Here is a 22766-nt window from a genome sequence, read left to right as displayed (position 1 = left end):
GTCTCAGGTGAGAAGTCTGGTCTGATTCTGATAGGTCTTCCTTTATATGTTCTTTGGCCTTTTTCTCTTACTGCCTTTAATATTCTTTCTTTGTTTAGTACATTTGGGGTTTTCATGATTATGTGACGGGAGGCATTTCTGTTCTGGTCCAGTCTGTTTGGAGTTCTGTAGGCTTCTTGTATATTCATGGGCATCTCTCTCTTTAGGTTAGGGAAGTTTTCTTCCATAATTTTATTGAAGATATTTGCTGGCCCTTTAAGTTGTAAATCTTCACTCTCATCTATGCCTATAATCCTTAGGTTTGGTCTTCTCATTGTGTCCTGGATTTCCTCGATGTTTTGGGTTACAAGCGTTTTGCATTTTGCATTTTCTTTAACTGTTGAGTCCATGGTTTCTATGGTATCTTCAGCATCTGAGATTCTTTCTTCTATCTCTTGTATTCTGTTGTTGATATTTGCATCTATGTCCCCTGATTTCTTCCCAAGGTTTTCTATCTCCTAAGTTGTCTCCCTTTGAGTTTTCTTAGTTGTTTCTACTTCTGATTTTAGATCCTGTATGGTTTTGCTTAGCTCCTTCACTTGCTTGTTTGTGTTTTCCTGTAATTCTTTAAGAGATTTTTGTGTTTCCTCTTTCATGACCTCAGCCTGTTGACCAAAGTTCTCTTGTATTTCTTTAAGTGATTTTTGCGTTTCCTCCTTATTGGCTTTTGTATTCTCCTGAATTTCTTTCAATGATTTTTGTGTTTCCCTTGTAAGGGCTTCTAACTTTTGATCCATTTTCTCCTGAATTTTTTTTAAAGTATGTCCTCCATGTGTTCCTGTACCAGCATCATGACCAGTGATTTTAAATCCAAATCTTGTTTTTCTGGTGTGATGGTGTATCCAGGACATTCTGTTAATGGAGAATTGTGTTCAGATTCTGCCATATTGCCTTGATTTCTGTTAGTGACGTTCCTGTGTTTGCCTTTTGCCATCTAGTTCTCACTGGTGTTAGTTGGTCTTGTTGTCAATGCTGGACTCACCAGTGCAAGCTGCCTCTTCCCAGCTGGCCTCCAGTGTACTGCTGACCTTCTGCACTGCCTGGAGACAGGGTGCTGTGGCCCAGGCTGTTCCAGAACCAGAGGCAGAGACCTGAAGGCTCTCTCCAGATGCCTCAGGACTGGATCCTCTGCTCTGCAGGGCCGAACTCACCAGAGTACACTGACTCCTCCCAGCCAGTCTTTAGGGGCGGGGGTGTGTGTGGGGGGGCTGTGCACAGCTGGTCTCTTGCAGGGCCTGGAGATGTGGCGTTGTAGCCCAGGTTGTTCAGGATCCTGAAGCAGAAACTTGAAGGCTCCCACCAGAGGCCTCAGGACTGGAACCTAAGCTCTGTGGGGCTGGACCCACTGGAGCATGCTGTGTCCTCCCAGCCTGTCCTGTCCCCCCCCCCGCCCCCCCCCCCCCCCCCCCCCGTGCACAGCAGGCCTCTTGCACTTCCTGGAGATCTAGTGCCGTGGCTCAGGCTGTTCAGATCAGGAAGCAGAGACCTGAAGGCTCCTGCCCAGGGCCTGCTGAACTCACCAGAGTACACTGACTCCTTCCAGCCGGCCTCCCAGGTGCCCCTGTAGCCTCTTGCAGGGCCTGGAGATGTGATATTGTAGCCCAGGCTTTTCTGGATCCTGAAGCAGAGACCTGAAGGCTCCCACCAGAGGCCTCAGGACTGGAACCTAAGCTCTGTGGGGCTGGACTCACTGGAGCACGCTGCGTCCTCCCAGCCTGCCTCTGGGTGCCTACTTTATACATTTTAAAGCTGCCATTTGATGGGATTTTACTCAAGATCAGTTAGGTCTCTGGACCAGATTGGGAGTGAGTCAACACCCCAAGGTTGACTGTTTCAATTCTTTGGTTTGGGGTGAGACCTCTCCCTGCATTTATCCATATACTTATAGATGTTGGTTTATCTACTAGAGTTTGGTTTATCTATGAGGGTCCCACTTCCCTAAAGATAATGGACTCTCATTCCCCAGAACCTAACATCTCAGCTCATGAGTTCATAAGCCCCTCCCACACCCATACTAGTATGTTGATTGGTTTAGTGTTGTATAGGCAACCACAGCTGTTGTAAGTTCATGAGCATATGGGTTCTTTCATTCCCAGAAGACACTGCTTCACTCTGGTTCTCACTGACCTCTGGCTCTTACAGTCTTTCCAATTCCTCTTCCATGATGGTTCCTGAACACACACTCTCTCTCTCTCTCTCTCTCTCTCTCTCTCTCTCTCTGTGTGTGTGTGTGTGTGTGTGTGTGTGTGTGTGTGAGAGAGAGAGAGAGAGAGAGAGAGATCCTGTTTGGGCTGATTATTCTCTGCCTTGAATGGGTTATGAGTTTGTGGGTTAACTACCATCCACAGCAAAAATATCCTCTGCCAGCATCTGAGAGCTCAGGTAATCTATGTCTGCAGAGGTAAGTATTCAGGAGGAAGTGTGCTACTACATGTTCATTACATCAGTAGGTTCTCCCCCAGGATATATGTTCTTGGTCAGATTTATAGGACCAGGCATGTGTTCCATCCTGTGGAGGTGACATTAAATCCAAGCAGAAAGCAATTGGTCATCTCCTTAACATTTGTGCCATCATTGCTCCTGTGGGAATCTCGCCACAGCAGTTGTTATTGTAGCTCACTGGTTCACAGCTAGGTACGACTGGTGATTTTTGTCCCCTCGTGGCAATCAGCATGGTACCTTCTGGTTTTATGAAAGCTGGTGAATTTTCCTAGTCACTCCCAGCTAGATCTCTCCACATCCTGTGACCCAAGTGTGCAATGCCTTTAGCAATAGGGTCTGATTACCAAGTTACAGTGAGAAACAAGGGCAAGAGCAACCTGTATTATTCTGGGGTTTCCAGGATCAGTGCTCACGCGGAGATATCTCACACTGGGTGATAGGTAAGAATGTTTAAGTGGGGACGGGGTTGGGGATAACTGATTCCAAGAATGCTTGAGAAAGCCATATGGGAATCTATTTTGTAAAGCTTCTTAGATTCATAGGAGAGCTTAATTGGAGTCACACTACACAGAGGATACTGTTCCTCTAAGAGGCCATAGACTGACAATCAAATTCACTTCTTAATTCAAACATCTGAGTGCAGATTATTATAGTTATTCCATGTACACAACTATATCACTGTTGAAATAAATTTTTATTCTTCCTTCCTAATTACTTTTATTTCTTTGGCTTGCCTCTTGTGGTTTCTAAGGCTTTCAGTATTATTGTAGTAAATAAAACCGTTGTCTTATTTCCAGTGTCAAAAAAGTTTGACTATTAGACACTGTGGTGCTCTCTAGTGTTTTGCAAATGTCGTTGATCAGATTTAGAAAGTTCTCTCACACCTGGTTTTTGCTAAGAATACTTTCTGGAAGAGATGCTGAATTTGAATGCCTCAGAGCAGCAGTTACGTGAGATGTCACTTCTGTACACCTCCTTTCCTTCAGATCTTGGTCCCATGTGTCTGTATTGCCTTGGGGGCCGTCCTCTATGTCTTACCCAGCTCTTCTATTTTTATTTTTTGAGGGTTGGTCTGTTATGAGATAGATCTTCAGTGGAGGAAGTGGTTCTTTCTAATTTTACTATTTCTGTCATTCATCTGCACAGTGTGAGTGAAACCACGCAACAGCCCTCCGGGAACATATTCAATTGTTATTTCTAGTCATTTCTACTGCTTCTGGCTGATAGGTCTTTCTTGTGTTGAGTTTTTGCTGCCTGAAGAAGAGGAAAAGCCTATTGTTGCTCTAAGTGTATGCACCGTGGAGTCAGAGGAGAGACAGATTATATATTAGACTTAAGGACTTTATTTTTAGTATGTGTGTATGTGGGTTTGTGCACATGAGTACAGAGCATGTAGAAGCCAAAAGAAGTAGTTGGATTCTGCAGAGCTGGAGTTACAGATGCCACCTTACATGGGGGCTGGAGACTGACCTGGGGTTCTCTGGAATAACAGCAAGTGTCTTAACTGGCAAGCCATTTCTCCAGCCCTATTTAAATTCTTACTTTGAAGATAGAAACATACTGACTTACCTTTTCTTTCCTGATATGACAAATTTAAAAAGCATTTTAATTTTAGTGTGTGTGTGTGTGTGTGTGTGTGTGTGTGAGAGAGAGAGAGAGAGAGAGAGAGAGAGAGAGAGATGTGCCCTTGCATATCATAATGCATGTGTGGAGGTCAGAGGCCAACTTGAGGGAGTCAGTTCTTGATTTCTACCTTATGCATTCTGGGATTTGAACTCAGAACATTTACCTCCTTAGCCATCTTATACCCCACCCCCAGCTTTTTTGACTTAGGGTTTCATGTAGCTCAGGCACCTTAAACTCTCTAAGTAGCTCAGGATAGCCCTCAACTTCTGATCCTTTTGCCTCTACCTCCAAAGTGCTGAGATTTCAGGCATGTGCCAGCACACCTGGCTTGTGTTTGTTCTTAGAAAAAATAGCGAACAATGATACCCCAAGTACTAAAGATGATACATATGTACCTATACACATATACATATATGTATATCACACACACACACACACACACACACACAACACACACACACACACACACATATACCTCTGTATATGCATTTATATATGGAACGTTTTTCTCCTTGGGTCCCCTGGAAACATGCCATCTTCTTTATCTCTTAGTCATCTCTTTCCTCTGAACTAGAGTTGGCATGGCACCTCTGTCACCTCCACTTCTTTGGTGGCCATCACACTCTCTTTCACGTGAAGTGAGAGAAAAATAAAACGTTACTTCTGCAGTCCCTTCAGACAGTGGTGTTAGAGGCTTTTACTTGCGTCCCACACTTAAAAGCTGCAAGAGGGGAAACATTCGAGCCCTCAGAATCCCAGATCTCATGTTGTCTCTGTCACTTAACCAGGTGACATTAGAATACAACTTCTCTAGATCTTAGTACCATCTTCTGAAAACAATAATGAAAACAAATAAAAATATCCAACCAGCCAACCAACCAACCAGCCAACCAACCAACCAACCAACCAACCAACCAACCAACCAACACAAAAAGCTACTCTTGGTCTTGTTTGTTCAAAAGGGACATGCTTTTATGCAAAGGACTGAATATGTTGGGTTCTGTGGACTGTACACTGTCACAGCTATTCAGCTCTGACCTTGTAGTACAAAAGCAGACACAACTCATAAGTAAGCAATTGATCATTTGTTTATAATCTTTATATATAACTATAAATTTAAATTTCATATAATTTTCACGTGCCATAAAATAACTGCTTTTCAACATTTTCAGTGATTTTTAAATATTAAACTATGTTTTGCATGCAGAACACAGGAAATCAAGCAGCAGGCCAAGGTACCATTAGCTTTGGTTTGCTGACCCTTGAACTAGTTGGAGGTCAAGGGTTGGGCATTAAGATGTCAGTCTTTAAATTCTCATTCTGATGAACAGCATTCAAAAGGTCTATTTGGTTTTTGTAGATGATTTAAGAAAAAAAGAAAAAGGTTTTATTTTTCTTTTTTGTTTGTTTGTTTGTTTGTAGACAGGAGCTCTCTATGATGCCCAGGACGGTTTTGAACAGTTTCCCGTGTTAGCCTCCCCAGCACAGGCATGCATCACGATCCAGCTGAAGGTGTTTCCTTGTCTCTGTTCCTTCTCTGGCTCTCTCCTTTGGCAGGCAGAGGTTTCTGGCTCATGCTTTTCCTGAGTCTGAGCCATGCATTTCACCCTCTCTGGCTTGATGGGCCTGCTGGCGATTCATTTTGTTTTTGCTTACCTGGAAATGTTATTTTTCTCAATTTTTGAGAGACAATTTTGCCAGAGGTAGAATGTTTAGAGGCATATTTCCCCTCCATCTGTCAACATCCAAGGGCTCTGCTATGATCACCGAAGCACTGGGCTGTTTTCTTTTGAGTGCAGGTATTTATCCTGAGTGGCGCTTTCCTGGGCCCGGGGTTTGTTGTTTGATGTTGGCTTGGAAAAGTTCTGTGGTTGTGTCTCCTGCTCCTGTTCCTTTCTTCTGGATTCTGACTCAATCTGCATATGATGATGCTGTCCCACAGTTCCAGAATGTTTTTCATTAACCTTTTTCTCTCTTACATTTTCAGTCTGGGGATTTTCAAGGTCTCTGGACCTTTCTTTTGTGGCCATTTTGCTCGAGCTGAGGCTATGGGAGGTATTCGTCACTGTTAAGATGTTTTCTACTTTCGATTTTTCTTTTCCTGTTTTTTTTCTTTGCCCTCTGAGTTTCTGCTTCTCTGCCCCCATTACCATTTACCTTTGCTAGGATGGTAGTTATTGGGGCTGGAGAGTCAACCTAGCAGTTAAGAGCGCTTGCTGCTTTCCCAGAGGACCCAACTTTGGTTCCTAGCACTCATACCAGGTGACTAATAGTTGTTTGTAACAGTAGATCCAGGGAATCAATACCCTCTTCTGGCCTCTGCAGATACTCACATACAAGTGTGTAGATACACACACACACACACACACACACACACACAGAGAGAGAGAGAGAGACAGAGAGACAGAGAGACAGAGAGAGAGACAGAGAGAGGAGACAAAGACAGAGAAAGACAGAAACATTAGAGAGAGAGGCATTAGAGACAAAGACAGACAGAATGAATAAAACAAATCTTTAAAATCATAGTTATTTAAATTTTCTGTCAGATGGTGACACAGTAGTTCCCACATCTGTGTCATACCGAGTCTGGTTCTGATAGGTACTGTCTCTTCAGAGTGTGTTCTTCCCTGCCTCTGTGAGTGTGTGTGTGTGTGTGTGTGTGTGTGTGTGTTCAATGTGTGTGTGCCTGGGAGTGGAGGCCAGAGAATTTTGCCGAGTGGTTTCCTCCATTGCTCTCTCCTTTCTTTGGAGACATGGCCCCTCACTGAACCCAGAGCGCCCCAGTTTGACTGGACTGGGTGGCCAGTAAGCCCCAGGGATCTTTCTGTCTCTACCTCTCCAGCTGTGAGATTACAAGTACGTTCCTTTTGACAACCTTTCATGCTGGCTTTTGTTAGATGCTGAGGACCAAGCCCAGGTCTTTATGTTTTTGCAGCAAACACCTTACCCATGACACCATCTCCCTAGGCCTCTCTTTGCCTTTTCCCATGCTTTATAGCCCTGCTCCTGAAAGCCACACTCGATGACCTCGGCAATAGGGAAGTGGGTTTTTTATATGAGGTCTCGTGAAAGCTGGCCTCCAGGTAGCTGTCAGGGCTACAGGCTTTGAATTTGTCTTCATGATTGTCTCTTCCTTTGGCTTTATGCTTTCCAAAGTCTGTCTAGGGAATCTGGCCTTGGAGGTCTTTAGCTGTAAGATCCTATAATGCTTCAGCACTGCTGTTGTGGTGGTAGGATTCATGAAGGAATGTCATAAACATACTTAAGACTTTCCCCTTGGGAAGTGCAATGACACTTTATCTTGTAACACAAGGAAAGATGGAGAACAAGGTGGGTCATGGGAGGGTGTCTGCAGACAGAAGTTTGCCCTCTACTGGCTTCTCTTGTGGAATGATTCATCAGCTGAAACTGTGTTCATTTGGGTGAGAAGCATAAGAGATAGCCAGTAGGACAGTGTAAACCAAACTTGATGGGAGAGAGTCAGGGTTGGTGGTCGTGTTGAAGTGTTATGCATTGAATTTAAAATGCTGCTCATCAGGCTCCTTGTGGGACTTCTTCTCCACCCTAAAGCATTCATTTGCTTGGATGTGAGCTAGGAGTTGCTGGAGGGTTGAATTTATCAGCAGTGGACCTTTCCCAAGACGATGATAGAGGAACAGGGGTGTGAGGGAGATGGAGGAAATTTGAAGGGAATGATTATAGCAATGTGACCATTGAGAGAGAAAAAGTACAGGTGTCATGAGAATAGCTTTAGATAGGAAAATTGTTATGTTTGAAGTCTGCAGTGAGTGAGTTGGAGAGAGGGATGGTTGGGGATGGGGAATATTTGTGTTGGGATTTGAGATGGGATCCCCTTGGGTAAAGACAAGGCTCAGAATATGGGCCTGGAAGATGGTGTCTGAAGAGGAGGTTGTTTTAGGTGAGGAAATAAAGTGGCAGGAGAAACAAACTTTCTTGTTACATCTTTGATACTGATGTCAAAGAGACTGAATAAGTGGTGACTGGAGAAGAAACCTTCTACAACAGGATGCTGGGGTCTTCGGATGATGAAGCCCTTGAGTAAGAAGAATGGAGGAAGATGGGAGTGAGGATGTAGATGGCAGAATGTCATAGGGCTGCCAAGAAGGGGGTTGTCATCTGAGGCAGCCAAGGGAGTGTCTCCCTTATACTCTGGTCTTGAGATGCACAGATTGACATTCCCCGGGCTAGGGGGAAAGGTACAGTTCCATTAAGGTCACAGAAGCCAAAGCCAGGGATGAGCTGGAGGACATCATGGGTGTGCCATCATCTTACTTCTAAAGAGAAGGTTGGGAAGAAGCTGCGGTAGTGGCCAGTATGGGGTAGGAATTTGAAACCACAGTAAGAAGTCTGGTACCCTGGCTTCATTTACAGGAACTGGATGCAAGAGCCGTCCTGCTGATGGGTGAGCTCTCCACTTCTTCATCCTTCTGTAGTCTTAAGAGCTTTGTTTGTTATAGCAGATGCAAAAACAAAGACCAAAGCATGTTCATCATAAGCTAGACTATTTTGTAGAAGGTAGATTAATTTGTTGAGACTGTTGGGCAGCTGGGTGATGTAGAGAAGATTGTGTTTATTTGTATGTCTTGAGGTGGGTAATGGAGATGTCAACTTCCCCAATAAACTTGGAAGTAGAATGAAGGAAACATGGATTGTTTGAGTAAACAATTATTATTATTAGTTGAGTAAACTATTATTATTAACATAAAACTATGGATTCCTGGACCCGTGCACTTCTTTGTAGGTTATTTCACTGGAGACCAAGAAAGATATGTTGAAAAGACACTGGACATTGGTTTTAGTCCTGGGCTGGGATTGCTAGTGCCTGGTTACTTAGGGTAAGTTCCATATGCTATGTTCTCAAGCCTCAACTTACTCATCCACAGAGTGGGAATAATGCCATTCACTATTTCAGAGGCTTGCTGAGCTGCCAATGGGAATCCAATGGGCAGACAAGGCTGAGGATCATTGGGACAGGAATCAGATGACTGAATACATTACTCATGATCACATAGCACTTCAATGACCTTGAATGACAGATCTAGTACCTGACCTAGGAGCCTTGCTTTGGATGTGAAGTTGAGTTTCTGTTTCAATATGGGAGGAGGGGGTATGTACAGGAGGGTATACAGGGGGGCATATAACATAGTTTCTCTTGCCTTAGTATGTCAGCCTGACCTGGGATGAGGTGAGGGACCAAGTGAGTGGAATCTAGGCCAGTGCTTTCCAAACCTGGCTGTGTGTCTGAATCTCTCTTGGGGCCCTGAGATAAGTCTCCAGGGACTGCCCTCAGCCACTAGATCAGACTTTCTAGGGCATGGGAGCTAAGAATGTGCTTGTTTAAATCAGTGGTTCTCAACCTTCCTAATGCTGCGACCCTTTAATACATTTCCTCATGTTCTGCTGACCTCCAAATGGAAAGTTATTTGCCATTCCATAACTATAATTTTGCTACTCTTACGAACTGTCATATAAATATCTGTGTTTTCCAATGATCTTAGGTAATCCCTGTGAAAGGATCATTTGATTCTGAAGGGATTGAGACCTACAGGTTGAGAACCAATGGTCTTTTCTAAGGCTGTTAGTGTGGTTCAGACCCCCAGGCCTTCTTTTGGCAACCTGAAAGTTCTAGAATGTATGGGCAATTATATCCCAGTAAAACAGCAGATATCTGGCAGAGCTACCTATATTGGCCTTCAGGAGTTGCGCACTGTCTTCTCACATTAAGACCTTGGGTACAATCCTTCGGTGAGCTGCTCTGTGATTGGGCCGATGAACCTTGAGCGTGTAAGAAATGTCAAGTTGGCAGGCTGTGGTAATAGAAAGAGTTTCTTGTTCTTCACACCGTTGTTTTTCAGCCTTCCCTCTGAGGTTCCTGCCCACTCAGTCCCATTAGAGCTGTGTTGTCACGCTTGTACTATGGAGCTAGTACACAGCTCGTCATTTGCCCCCCCACACACAGTTGCTTAATGTTGATCTCTTTCTTTTTTAAAAAACAAAAATGTTGGTTTTAAGGGGCGGAGGCGAACCGTTAGTTGATGTAACATGGCAGAGAAGGAATAATGTCAACAGTCTTTGTTCAGTGGCATGAAGACTCAGCCATTTTCACGGCGACGGGCTGATTTCCTTTCTAGTTGACTCTTCCCTGACTTGGGGTGTTGGGGGCTGGGTACTGAGAGTGGCAAGCCTGATGTTCAAGGCTCTGTGTGACACTGTCTTGTGGGCGGCTGGGGGTGCTCTCCTTCTGGTGCTGCACTTGGTCACCCTAGGAAGTGCTTACTTTCCTGAAGTCAGCTCGGGGATGAAGTCAGCGTACAGGGGAGCTAGTGTGCTAAGGTTTATCTCCACGTTGTATGTGTTTTCTGAATTTGCTTGCTCCAGAAGGGCTGGGATGAAATCAATAGGCACTTCCTGTAACTTCAAATTACAAAGGCAGTTTAAGTTTAGACCTAATGGCAAGCCCAATGCTGACTTTCCAAAGATCTCCTGTCAGGGTGTATCACAGACACCCAAGTTAGTCTTGTGTCTCTCCTTCCTACTGACTTGTTTCTCCTCACCGAGATTGCTTGCAGGGTCTAGAGCTAGATTCCTAGTTTCCAACTGGCTCATATCAGTAAGCCCTGTGGAGGAATTCCACATATGAGTCTCAATATACTCAACACTTTTTTTTTGTTTTTAAAAGATGGGACTTCTCTGTGAAGTCCAAACTGATTTGAACTGACCATGTAGCTCAGGTTGGCCTCAGACTCATGATTCTTCTGTCTCTGTCTCCTAGAGCTAGATTACAGACATCTGCCATTGAGCCTGGCTAGTCACAGTTTCAGCAGTGAATTCTCCACCCAATGGCTCATAAAGGGTTCACTGTACTTCGGCAGACTCTTCTCAGCTTTATCCTTCATTCAAAAGATAATGTGGGTGCCTACTTTGTGCTGGGCCCTGTTTCAGATCCCAGGGATGTGGCGAATAACTCCTGCCAGCCAGCCTTGCCTACGTGGTGAGTTCTAGGCTAGGGAAGATCCATCTCAGAAAAAAAGTGGAAGGATTCACCTGGTTGTCTGGTTTGTACATGCATATATGCCTGCACACATGCACACCCATGTGCACACACCCTCACAGACACCCAATGTTGCCATTTTTTATTACCATTGTCTTCACTGAAAAGAAATAATGTCATCAGATTGGAATGAATGAAGGCCTAGTTCCCAGCTCTGTCAGCTTGTTCTCAGTGAGCCCAGTGATAAAGTCCTGCCCAGGAAGCTTCCCATCAACATCTTCCTTGACTTCTGTTGACATGTGAACCAGCAGGTAGCTATATTATTAGTTTAGAATCAATCCATTCCAGGTGTGGAAACATCAGACATCTTGTCCGAGTTTCGAAACTTGCTGATAGAGTCACCCCAGATAGCTGCTTTACTCAGCAGTACTAGAGTCACTATAAACTTTTACCCTCTACTAGGCCTTTCCTCAGCAGCTGTCAGGCCTATCTGAACTCAGAGACGTTTCTGTGGTGTGTGGTGGGGGGAGGTATGGGGGAGGGCCTGAACAAAGACACAAGACTGAGAAGTTAGTTTCTAGGTAATTTCCAACTTTCCTATTCCAACACCCGCTTTCTAGGAGGAAAAGAACAGGCTCATTAAAATGAAACTGTTTGTTTTTTAAAAGAAAGCCATGCAAACCCTACAGGACTCTGTTCTACAGATAAATGAGGGCACACGGTGGACCTCGGTTCTGTTTCTCATGCCCTCCTGTAGGGGAGCAGGCGAGCAAGCAGGTGTCCTGAAACAAAGCAATCTGTTCACTTTAAAAGTCACTGATTAGAATAATAACCTGGGTTTCCCTGTAGCATGCTATTCATAGCAATCCCGCCACAACCAAGAGTGGTGGAATAGGACGAGCCTCTCCTGTCTTTCCTGCAGCCTAGCTTTAGAACACATTCCAAGTCAAACAATGTAGAGTAAGCTTCCACTCCACATTGGGTATTTGGGGCAATAACATTCTTAGCATAAATTACAGATTCTTGTCTCTTCTCCGTCTTCCACCCTAATTTGTTTTTATAGAATGACCTTTGGTACCAGTGTAGTTTATGGGAGAATGTTCTTCTCTTGAACCGAATGGCCTTTTCAGTATATTTATCCAAGTTTCTTTGATGAAAAGCCCATGAAATTTGTCCAGATAGCTCTGGCAGACTCCTAGATTAGTGATAACATTTAGAAAGACCTTCTCTGGCTTTACACTATACTTTCCCATTCAGTCTGTCTAAAGCTCCTCTGTGATAGAATTCACCCTTCAATGTGGGTGGAATGTGGAGAAAGTTCCCGTGGCTCTGAGAAGGGAATCCAGTATGTTATCTACGTGCCGAGCTCACACCACAAGTGCAGTGTCATGACAACAATTGAGCTCATCTTGTTACTCCCAAGCCTTATCCGTATGCCGTTATCTTATATGCATGTCATTATCTTATATGCATGTCATTACCTTATATGCATGTCATTATCTTATATGCATGTCATTATCTTATATGCATGTCATTATCTCACTATTGTTTCTACAAGGTTTTTTTTTTCCTTTGAAAAGTTTGACTTAGGCTGGGCAGTGGTGGTGCACGCCTTTAATCCCAGCACTTGGAAGGCACAGGCAGGCAGATTTCTTTAGTCGAGGTCAGCCTGGTCTACAGAGCGAGTATACAGAGAAACCCTGTTTAAAAAAAGAAAGAAAGAAAGAAAGAAAGAAAGAAAGAAGAAAGAAAGAAAGAAAAGAAAGAAAGGAAAGAAAGAAAGAAAGAAAGAAAAGAAAAGAAAAGAAAAGAAAAGAAAAGAAAAGTTTGACTTAAACACATTCACTTTTTCTTAATTCAGGTAAAGTTCATATAAAATCATCTTCAGGACTGGAGAGATAGCTCAGCAGTTAAGGGCACTCTGTCTCTTCTTCTAGAGGACCTGGGTTCAACTCCCAGTAGCCACTTGGCAGCTCACAACTGTCTATAACTCCAGTTCCAGAGACTCTGAGACTCTCACACAGACATCTATGTAAGCAAAATACCAGTGCACATGAAATAAAAATAAATTTCAAAACATTTTTAAAATTACTCATCTTCAAATGTGGAATTTAGTAGCATTTAGCAATTCATAGTAAACCATAACACTCACCTTTCTCTCTCTACCTTCAAAATGTTTTTGCAAAATGTTTTTCCCAAAGGAGACCCTATGTTAGCCAAATGACCCATTACTGTTCCCCCGAATGCTAGCAGCCGTCCAATGTTTTCTGCCTCTGTGAATTTACTTGTTCTAGATACTTTATGTAAGCTGAGTCATGCAATACATGATTTTTTCCCTGACCGGTTGCTTTCATATAGCAGATTGTTTTTAACGGATCATTTACACTGTAGCCTAAATCAGAACTTCATCCCTTTTTAACGGATGAATAATATTCCATTTATGCCTCGGTGGGCAGTTGGCTTGTTCCTACCTGTTGGGTAGTGTGACTAAGACTGCTCTGGATATTTTAGTTCTGGTAGTTGAGTATTTGTTTTCAGTCTTGGAGAATACACATAGAAGCAGAATTGCTAGGTGACATGCTAGCTCTGTATTTAATGTTGGAGGATCACTAACCTGTTTCTGCTGTGGCTATACCAGCTGACATCCCTATCAGTCATCTAGAAGGTTCTTGTCTACCCACATAATTGCCAACACTTGCTTTTAGCTGTTGTTTTTGTCTATTTGTTCATTATTTTTCAAGACAGTGTTTCTCTGTGTGACCCTGGCTGTCCTGGAACGTGCTCTGTTAACCAGGTTGGCCTTGAACTCAGACATCTGTCTATAGAGGGCTAGGATTAAATGTGCATCACCAACACTTGGCTAATACTTGTTATTGAATTTTTATGTATTACTATCATTGGAGTGGCTATACAGTGGTAATTTCTTGGGATTTTGATTTGCATTTCTATAATGAAATATCCACATATTACTATATAGATCTTAATTAAGGCAAAAATCAGCTTCAAAATTTTTGAATTCATTTGTTGCTAGGAGATTAAGATTAGAAGATGTCCTCTCCTAGAGTACTTGGCTCTGCCAAGGACCTTGTGTTTTGAGGTTAGAGACTGTCCAGGTTATCTGGCAAAAGACACATGTCTGTCTTTTAGCACTTTCTTTTTAAAAGACAAGTTCATTCCTGCCTTAATGGTATATTCATTTATTTTGCAGTGTGAGAGAAGACACTCAGGATGGCTCAGGGATCCGGGGACCAGCGAGCGGTGGGGATCACTGATCCAGAAGAGAGTTCTCCCAACATGATTGTCTACTGCAAAGTAAGATGCCCAGGGAGTGACTGGGCACTCAGCCTGTGTGTGCCTGTTCTCAATGAGGGCAGACTGATGGCAAGAGATAGATGCTATCCATCTGAAGTGCTTTAATGATACAGGAAGATTTTCTCATTGTTTAACTCCATCATTCAAGGAGACATTTCATATCATTTAGTTGTGTGTAAAATCCCAGATTGCCTAAGCAATGCAGCCGGGAGAGTCTGCATCTCTAGTGGCCTTCACAGAACCATGCCGATTGAATTGAAAGGTCTTTGAACTCACAGTATATAAAAGGATGCTGTCGGGAGATGCAGAGTGTGGCTGCTCAGTGCTTAAAGTTGGTAGAAGACATAAAAGGGCCACAGCACCCAGAATTAACTGTTAATTTGCAAAATATGTGCAAGGAGAATGTTCTCTCCCATCAAAAGAGGAAGTTCATTTTCCCAATTTCAGGTCAGGGGGTCCTTGTGGAGGAGTAACTTTAAAGGATTCTCAGGACTGTGAGAAAAGCAGAGGGTTAGGATCCACTGGATCATGAGATCTGTTCAGCAAAGGCACAGAGCTGGGGAAGCAACACAGCCTGTGGATTGGGTCATGAATGGCGAGATCAAGAGGAGATAAGATTGGAGCCCGAGATGCGGATGCAGCCAGTATTGGGTTATGGGTAGTTTAATCATGAAAACATTGTGTACTGAGAGTTGTAAAATCGATGCTTGGGATTCAGGGTTTTTCCACAGTGAACCAATAGGTAATATAGTGCGTGTGTGTGTGTGTGTGTGTGTGTGTGTGTGTGTGGTGGTGGTGGTGGTGGTGGTGGTGGTAGTGGTAGTGGTAGTGCAGATACCTGAGAGGATTTCTGCATCCATGAAGAAGAGTGAGGAGGATGCCAGAGATGCCCCTCGGAATGGAGAAGGGCCTGTAGGAGGAAGCAAAGTCTGGATTAGAAATAGCTTGAAAACTGAGCAAATGTGGAATGAGAGGCTGTGGAGGGTGGGAGGTGGCCAGGTTATGGACCTTGGGTACTGGGAAGATGCTGCTGTCAGTTCTCATAGGGACATTTAGAAACGAAGGAGATACAGCCCATAAGTTTATTTTTGTCTGTGTTCAATTTAAGGTACTAATTGCTCTGCGTGCTTATGAAAATTTAAGCTAACTGGTATTATATTTTAGTAAGGAAATGGGTTAATTGTTTATTCATTTCAATAAATACTTGAGTTGTCTGCTGGGATCTGTGCCTGCTGCTACTCCATATTTTATCTGTGTTAACCAGAGGGACAGTGTTGAACTAGACAATTCTGAATGATCAGTATGGTGATGTGCTCCCTCTCCCTCCCCTCCCTCCCCTCCCCCTTTCCCTCCCTCTCTCCCTCTCTCTCTCCCTCCCCCATCTCTCTCTCTCTCTCTCTCTCTCTCTCTCTCTCTCTCTCTCTCTGTGTGTGTGTGTGTGTGTAAATAGAATGCTTATATTACTCTTTGGGTTAGAATCCTGCAGTTCTTTGTTTCTCAAGAGAATGTTGAGAGAGCCCATCTCTAAGAAAGATGGCTATTGAGTTATAATAAATACAAACTTTAATGGAGCCAGCAGTTTAATGAATATCATAGAGATGTGTGTTGAGTGCATTGTTTGCTGTAAATCCCCCACCCCCTGCCATAGGCAGGAGGGTCTGGAGACAGAAGAACATGGCTTTAGAGTTCTGCTTGGGTTATAAGGTCACTTTACAAGATGGAAGTTGCTGTGAAAATCCAATTCAATAATGCAAGACATCTTTTGTCCACCTTGGTCCATACTGTGGTCCATAATAAGTATTTATTTATTTTTACTCTTTGTCTTCTAGGGATAGAGATATTTGGAGAAAGGATGAGTTATAAGATATACAAAAACTCACATTGTTAGTAAGGCGAACAGAGCGGATTGATGCAGTGAGTTGTCCTTTTGAGGTATAAGAGAGTAATACAAAGATTATTAAAGAGATTATTACTTTTAAAACTATTTATTCTTATTTTATGCATATGACTATGCTTAAATGTATGTATACCCCCCCCCCATGTGTGTGTGGTACCCAAGAAGGCAGAAGAGGCCATCAGATTCTCCTGAGCTAGAGTTTAGATGGTTGTGAGCCACCATGTGGGTTCTGGGAATCAAACACAAGTCCTCTGGAAGGGCAGCAATTGTTCATAGTCAATGAGCCATCTCTCCAGCCCCGCTGTACAGTTGTCAACAAGCAATGTGAAATTATGCTACCTGAATACCTTTTCATTAAAACAGTATGCTGAAGGTTCAAATCTTCCTACAGGTTTGTAACAAGTTTAAAATTTCCTTTTCCTGTAGGAGCAGGGGCCTCCTTTTGCTATTGTTGTTGTTGTTATTTTAAAAACCAAACATTATTTGTAGTTCTTTAGAACAATGGTAATTAGGAAGTCACCTTGCTTGTGACTCCTTCATGTGAGGAGTGTGTATGTGTGCACACATGTACACACACACACACACACACACACACATACACACACGTTCACATAAAACACTGTGTTAAGGCTCTAAGACAATTAACTGAGTCTGCTCAGCCTACTAGGAAGGAAAATGTCTATTGCCCCCAGTTGGAACTGAATTAAGCTCACACTAACTTGACCTACTCAAACCCTGGCTATGCTTGACCCTCATGGTAACCATACAGCCTTCGGCTTCCATTGGTCTGAACTGTTATTCAGCTACAACCACGAACTTGTCCTCTGGGGCATGTTGTTAGTCAAGGGACATCTGGGAGCTAAGGTTGATTCCTAGAATGTCCATAAAACTCCTTTAATGGGATCATTGTTTTCAAGATTTTCTCGGGTCTACAACAGAAATTTTGCCTCCTTTCTCTCTTTGCTGCTGCTCTTGACTCGGACATTGTCATGGAGAGACTTTTGCTTGGATGGGGTTGTGTTGATCCACATGCCGACAGAGTGACAGAGGCTCAGATGGGCTTCTGAGTAATAGATGAGATGGGAACATTACAATATGGAATGACTTTTCAGTTTTCTTATTTTTAATTGACACATAATAATTGTGCAAATGCATGGTGACACCATATTAGTGTTGGGTGCAGGAACACAGCCCAGTCATTAGCATGTCCCCTTGTCTCAGGCATCTATTATTTCTTTTCAATGAAACGTTCCAAACCCTCCCTTCCAGCTCTTTAAAATGTTCAGGACATCGCTGCTAACTTGGTTGCTGTGACTCTCAGAGACCGTTGAGGATGATCCGGACACCTGAGCAAGTCCACACCTTTCAGAACATACTTCATTTTCTTTTCACATCACCATGTCATTAACTGTGAGAAGTTGTACTTCCCCCAAGGCATGATTTATTTATTGACTTGAACCGACATTCTAATTTAGCTTTTCATCTTTCATATTCACATTTTGGATCAGAGGTGTATATGAAAAATGTATTGGTTGCATTAAAGATCTATTTAAAAGAAAACCTTAATCATTCATTAAGACACCCAAGCCTTCATATTTCCGAGCCCTTAGGGTTCTGGGTCACTGAACTGCCCAGTGTAGCAATGATCTTGGAAGCTAGCTGTCTATCAAACTGTCTAAAGGTTCTTTATAAAAAACACCAGCCTTCAAAGAATGTCCTCACCCAAGCATACTGTACTTTACTATGTTTAGGTTGTGTGCTTGGAATATGAGTCTTAAAATGACCTCAAGAGAACTTGCTTCTTAACAAACCAGAAAAGTACTGACTTGATGTTTGTTTTCCATCCCCCTCCCACCCCACCACTATGTAGGTATATTATTTATTAACAAATTCATGGAATAATTGGCGTTTAAATTTGGTTTAAAATTTCTCTTTATATCTATTTATTTTTAAGTGTGTGTGTATATATCTACCTTAGGTTTGTACTCCTTTGATAAAACAGGATAACTACAAACAGCTTGGAGAGGAAAGGGTTTATCTGGCCCATGCTTCCATATCGGTGCTCCATCAGTGAGGGAAGTCATGGCAGGAACTCAAACAGTACAGAATCTTGGAGGCTGGAGCTGATGCAGAGGTCATGGGGGAGTGCTGCTTACTGGCTTGCTCCTTATAGCTTGCTCATCCTGCTTTCTTGTAGAACCCAGGACCACCAGGGGGTAGTCTCATCCATGAGGGGCTGGACCTCCCCACATCAATCAATGAAGAAGGCTAAGAGATGCTGAGCGGCTGGTCCAGCCTTCATTCTTATTGTGGGAACTTCATCTTTTTGGCTCCACTCTCAACTTGTAACCTTTTCTCTCTTCCTTCTCAGCTCAAAATACTTTTTGCTACAGAAATATATCCAATGTCCATGTAAGATATAGAGGAAAAGCCGGTTGTGGTGGCGCACGCCAGTAGGATTTGCTGAAGGAGGCAGAGGCAGGAGGATCACGAGTTCGAGGCCAGCCTGGGCTACACATTTAGCCGGGCGGTGGTGGCACACACCTGTAATCCCAGCACTCTGGGAGGCAGAGGCAGGCGGATTTCTGAGTTCGAGGCCAGCCTGGTATACAGAGTGAGTTACAGGACAGCCAGGGCTACACAGAGAAACCCTATCTCAAAAAAACAAAAATCCAAAAAAAAAAAAAGATATAGAGGAAAAATATGAATTCTATGTATTGACACCAACCTAATAAATAACATTATTAAGCTTCATTTCTCTATTGTCAAATGAGAGAATTTGTCTAAAAAATGTGCAAATATGTTTTTGTAATGAGTTCTAAGTTTAATTTTTCACGTTTTGCTTTACTTAAATATAACACACAATACAAAAGTTGTATGCACATTTAAATGTCTTTTGAACCTTTCTGGGAGTGTTTTATATGGTCATAGATAAGCCTAAATTGGATTGAGATTAAACAAAATTTTGTCAGGTATCAGGAAAATTAGTTGTGATAATTTAACATTAGTAGAAGTTAGACAAGATATCTTCTTGGGCTACCCTTGCTGGTATAGCACCTGAAAGTTAAAGAAAGGATCAGGAGTTCAAGGCTATCCTTGGCTCCTTAGTAAATTTAAGGCTAGCCTGAGCTATAGGAGACTGTCTCAAAATCAAACAAACAAAAATCAACTAAACAAAGTCTTTCTGTGGCAACTTGCTTCTTTGGTCTTGCTCTGACACAGCAGTTGTATAATTATTTCTGATTATAATTTCATGCTATAGAAATAGCAGGAATGGTTTTATAGTAGTAACGCCGTCAGTAATGCAGGGTGTCATGGATGAATTTGGGTTTCCAGAGGAAGAAGAAAGAGCCCACAGGGTGGTGTTGGAAGATTATAAAGCTTTGTCACTGACAGTTGCCCTCCCTGTTATTTCCTACTTACCGGCTCCTTTTCTATTGGTGTGATACCCTTGTTGCTGCGATTCGTGTGTTGTGATAGTAATACTTATGATGCTGTGATACCCATGTTGCTCTGATACCTGTGATCTTGAGATCACGCCGTGTTGGTGTTCTACAACTGTTGTGATACTGATGATGTTGTGATATCAAGGACCCTTGAAGTCCTGGCACCGAAGCCAGTTTCAGCACACATCCTGAGAGTGAACACACTGCCTGTTTCAGTCACATAAGTGGTAGTGGTATGCAGCAAGAAGAGCAAATCCAGCTTAGAGGAGGCAGAGCTTTGGAGAAACCAAGGGTCAGGACATTGTCTTGGAGTTCTATGAAGGCTTTGGCAGAAGCAGGGTAGCTAAGTGACTGAGCACTCACAAGTCCTGGTGCTGAAAGCCATGATAAGACTGGAAACCATTTGACCAGCAAATGTGTATTGATCTTTATTTAGGACAGACAGTGTGAGACGCTAGAGATACAGGGGGAGGATAGAGTCAATGGGGGGTGGAGTGGGGTGGGAGCAGAGGGTGGGTGGGTAACCAGGCAGGTTTGTGCTGGTAGGAAGGGGGGGGTGTGAGGAGGAATGGCTTATGTGGCCCATAGGAGATAAAAGGGTCCAGAGAACTCAGCACATCTCTTTACTCTTGAAAGATGAACAGGAATTAAAAGTTGGTGGAAAGGAGGAAATAAACTGAGGAGACTGAAGGACAGGCACATGCCAAGTCGCTGCCCTCTGGAAACTTCAGAGGCTCTTTTTATGGATCTAGGTTTCTGCGATGAAGGCTTGAGATGCCAAGCCAGATTCTGAAAGATCGAATGTGCTATCTCAGGAGGCTGGCACCATGCAGTTGCTGTCCCTTTCTGCTCCCGCATCCTGTGCTTCTACATGCTGTGCTCTTTGGCCCCAGCCCTAATACATATGTAAATAAATACTTACATATTTGTATCCATCTATTCTTTCACAGCTTTAGTTTCTTAAAAAAAAAAAACTGAAAAAGAAAAATGCAAAAGAATCTACAAAGTTAACCCAGCCAAAATTTTAAAGGCAGTTAAGCCAGAATATTTAAAATGAGTGCATCTTTGGTCCTGAACATTTAAGAGTTTGTTTTCTTTTATTCTTTTCTTTCTTCCTCCCCCCCCACATTAAATAAAAGCCCCCAGTGACTAACTTCAGAGAGTCTTTGGGGTAACTCACTCAATTGTTCAGACTGCATTTCAAAACTGTTTTCATTCTTTCTTGAATGTATTGTTTATTGCCTTAGGGAAGAAAGAGCCTTTCAGTTTTTTTCTTCCCTCCCTGCCGCAGGCTTGCTAGGAGAGCAGCCTCCCATCACGTTCTCTTGGTTGCCAGGACCAGAGGCATGCAGGCAAAGTCCCAGACCTACGGTGTGGGCCTTAGTGTCCACAGATGAAAGAGATGAGTGTCCACGTGGGGGCACAGCTCAGTGTGGTTTCATAGGATGTGTTGCCATGGGTAGAAATTTCTAATTTGAGAAGCCTTCGGTGTGCTCAAGTCTTCATTTCATCTTCCCATTCCCCTCCTCATTTCACTTCAAACAGTCTGAGACTCTGCTCTTTGGCTGACAGTTTATCTTACCATTGACAGCCTTCTGCAGTATGACTCGATGGAGTGCTCGCATAGCTGTCAATCCCCGATTGGCACAGTTTTGAACAAGGAACGTTTAAAATGAATGGGTATGTGTGAAAGGAAAATAGATGTTTAAAATCATAGGGCTAGAAGAGGAGGATTCTTTTAAAGGGCCATGAGCGTGCCAGCCGGGTCAACACAGAGAATGGACACAGCTTTTGATGATGTCTAAATTCTAGACATGTACTTTAAGGAGAGATGGACAGCGCATGCACATTTATAAACAGCCATTCCAGCCCCGGACATGGACATATGGACAACTCTGGAAAGGGACAACCACAGACTGGAAAGACATCAGATGTTTGCTGAAAGGGGATGGTTAAGTGGTAACTATGGTCCAGGAACCCTAGTTGGATGAGGCCATGGTAGGATTTCTGTTCTGGCAGATGCTAAGCTTTGCCTGGCAAGGATGCTGACTGCTGATGTAGGATAGGATCAGGGTGCACGTTCTGATCTTTGAAGAATTCTTTTTTAAGGTTTCCCACAGGATTTATAATGTATTTGTGAAATGATAGGATTGTGTGGATTTTCTTGGACACCTTTTCGGTGGTTCTTTCTGACTGCTAGAGAACCACCTTTAGGATTTTCTTTAGTAATATCTGATGGCAGTGGGGTTTGTTTGTCTTAGACCCATTTGCTTCATCTTGAGGATTGAAGACTTTTCTAGACTCTAGACTGTCAGCTGTTTCTTTCCATGCCTTGGCCACTGTCATTATCTTGTGGCTCCTGCTGTTGGTGAATGGCTGTTAGTTATAGATCCTTTTCTGAGGGTCTAATCAATTTTGTTCCCAATTTGGTTGTTTTTAGGGTTGTTTTCACTTTTTTTTTGTAGTTATACTTTACATTGTGACTTTTTTTGTGCCTGTGCCTGAGTGTTCTTTATTGAGGCAGGATCTCTTGCTGAATTTGAAGCAACACTGACTCTGCCAGTCCAGCCCTCTTAGCACCCTCTCCCCGTTCCTGAGTTCTGGGATGATAGGTGGGTGACAGGCTTATGGTTTTATGTGAATTCTGGGGATCTGATCTCTGGTGCTCATGCTTTTCCTGCAAGCTCTTTATCCACTAAGCCGTTTTCCCAAGCACAGCAATTTTTTTTTCATTTATTTACTCCTCTTAGGGCACATTGTTTTATTTGGTGCTTGAAGATTTCTTTTTCAAAAAAAAAATCTAAATATTGATTTGTCTTTTCTCTCTTCTTGGGACACTGTTCATATGTTAAGACAAAATTTTCCTTCTGGATTTTGAATATTTCTTTTTTTTCTTCCTTTCTTTTCTTAATGTTCATTGCTCTATTTTTAACTAATTCATTTTTTTGGTGAGTTCCAGTGTATTTTCTTTTTTGTATCAATTTTAAAAAAT

The 22766-nt window shown here is 42.9% G+C and overlaps 1 protein-coding gene across 8 annotated transcripts in view; it reads left to right on the top strand.

The window, feature by feature from the left end:
- The window catches only part of Rgs6 (regulator of G protein signaling 6), a 560849-nt gene that overhangs the window by 19388 nt on the left and 518695 nt on the right, over positions 1–22766 (top strand). For all 8 annotated transcript variants that reach the window (XM_052185525.1, XM_052185520.1, XM_052185521.1 and 5 more), the window contains exon 2: positions 14328–14431. In XM_052185525.1, coding sequence (XP_052041485.1) covers positions 14348–14431 — 84 coding nt within the window. In that variant the 5' untranslated portion in view covers positions 14328–14347. The remainder of the gene's footprint in view (positions 1–14327; positions 14432–22766) is intronic.

The sequence above is a fragment of the Apodemus sylvaticus genome, chromosome 6, assembly GCF_947179515.1.
Source record: "Apodemus sylvaticus chromosome 6, mApoSyl1.1, whole genome shotgun sequence".
NCBI lineage: Eukaryota > Metazoa > Chordata > Mammalia > Rodentia > Muridae > Apodemus > Apodemus sylvaticus.
Note: the sequence above shows the minus strand (reverse complement) of the source record. Positions and strands in the feature narration are given on the sequence as shown.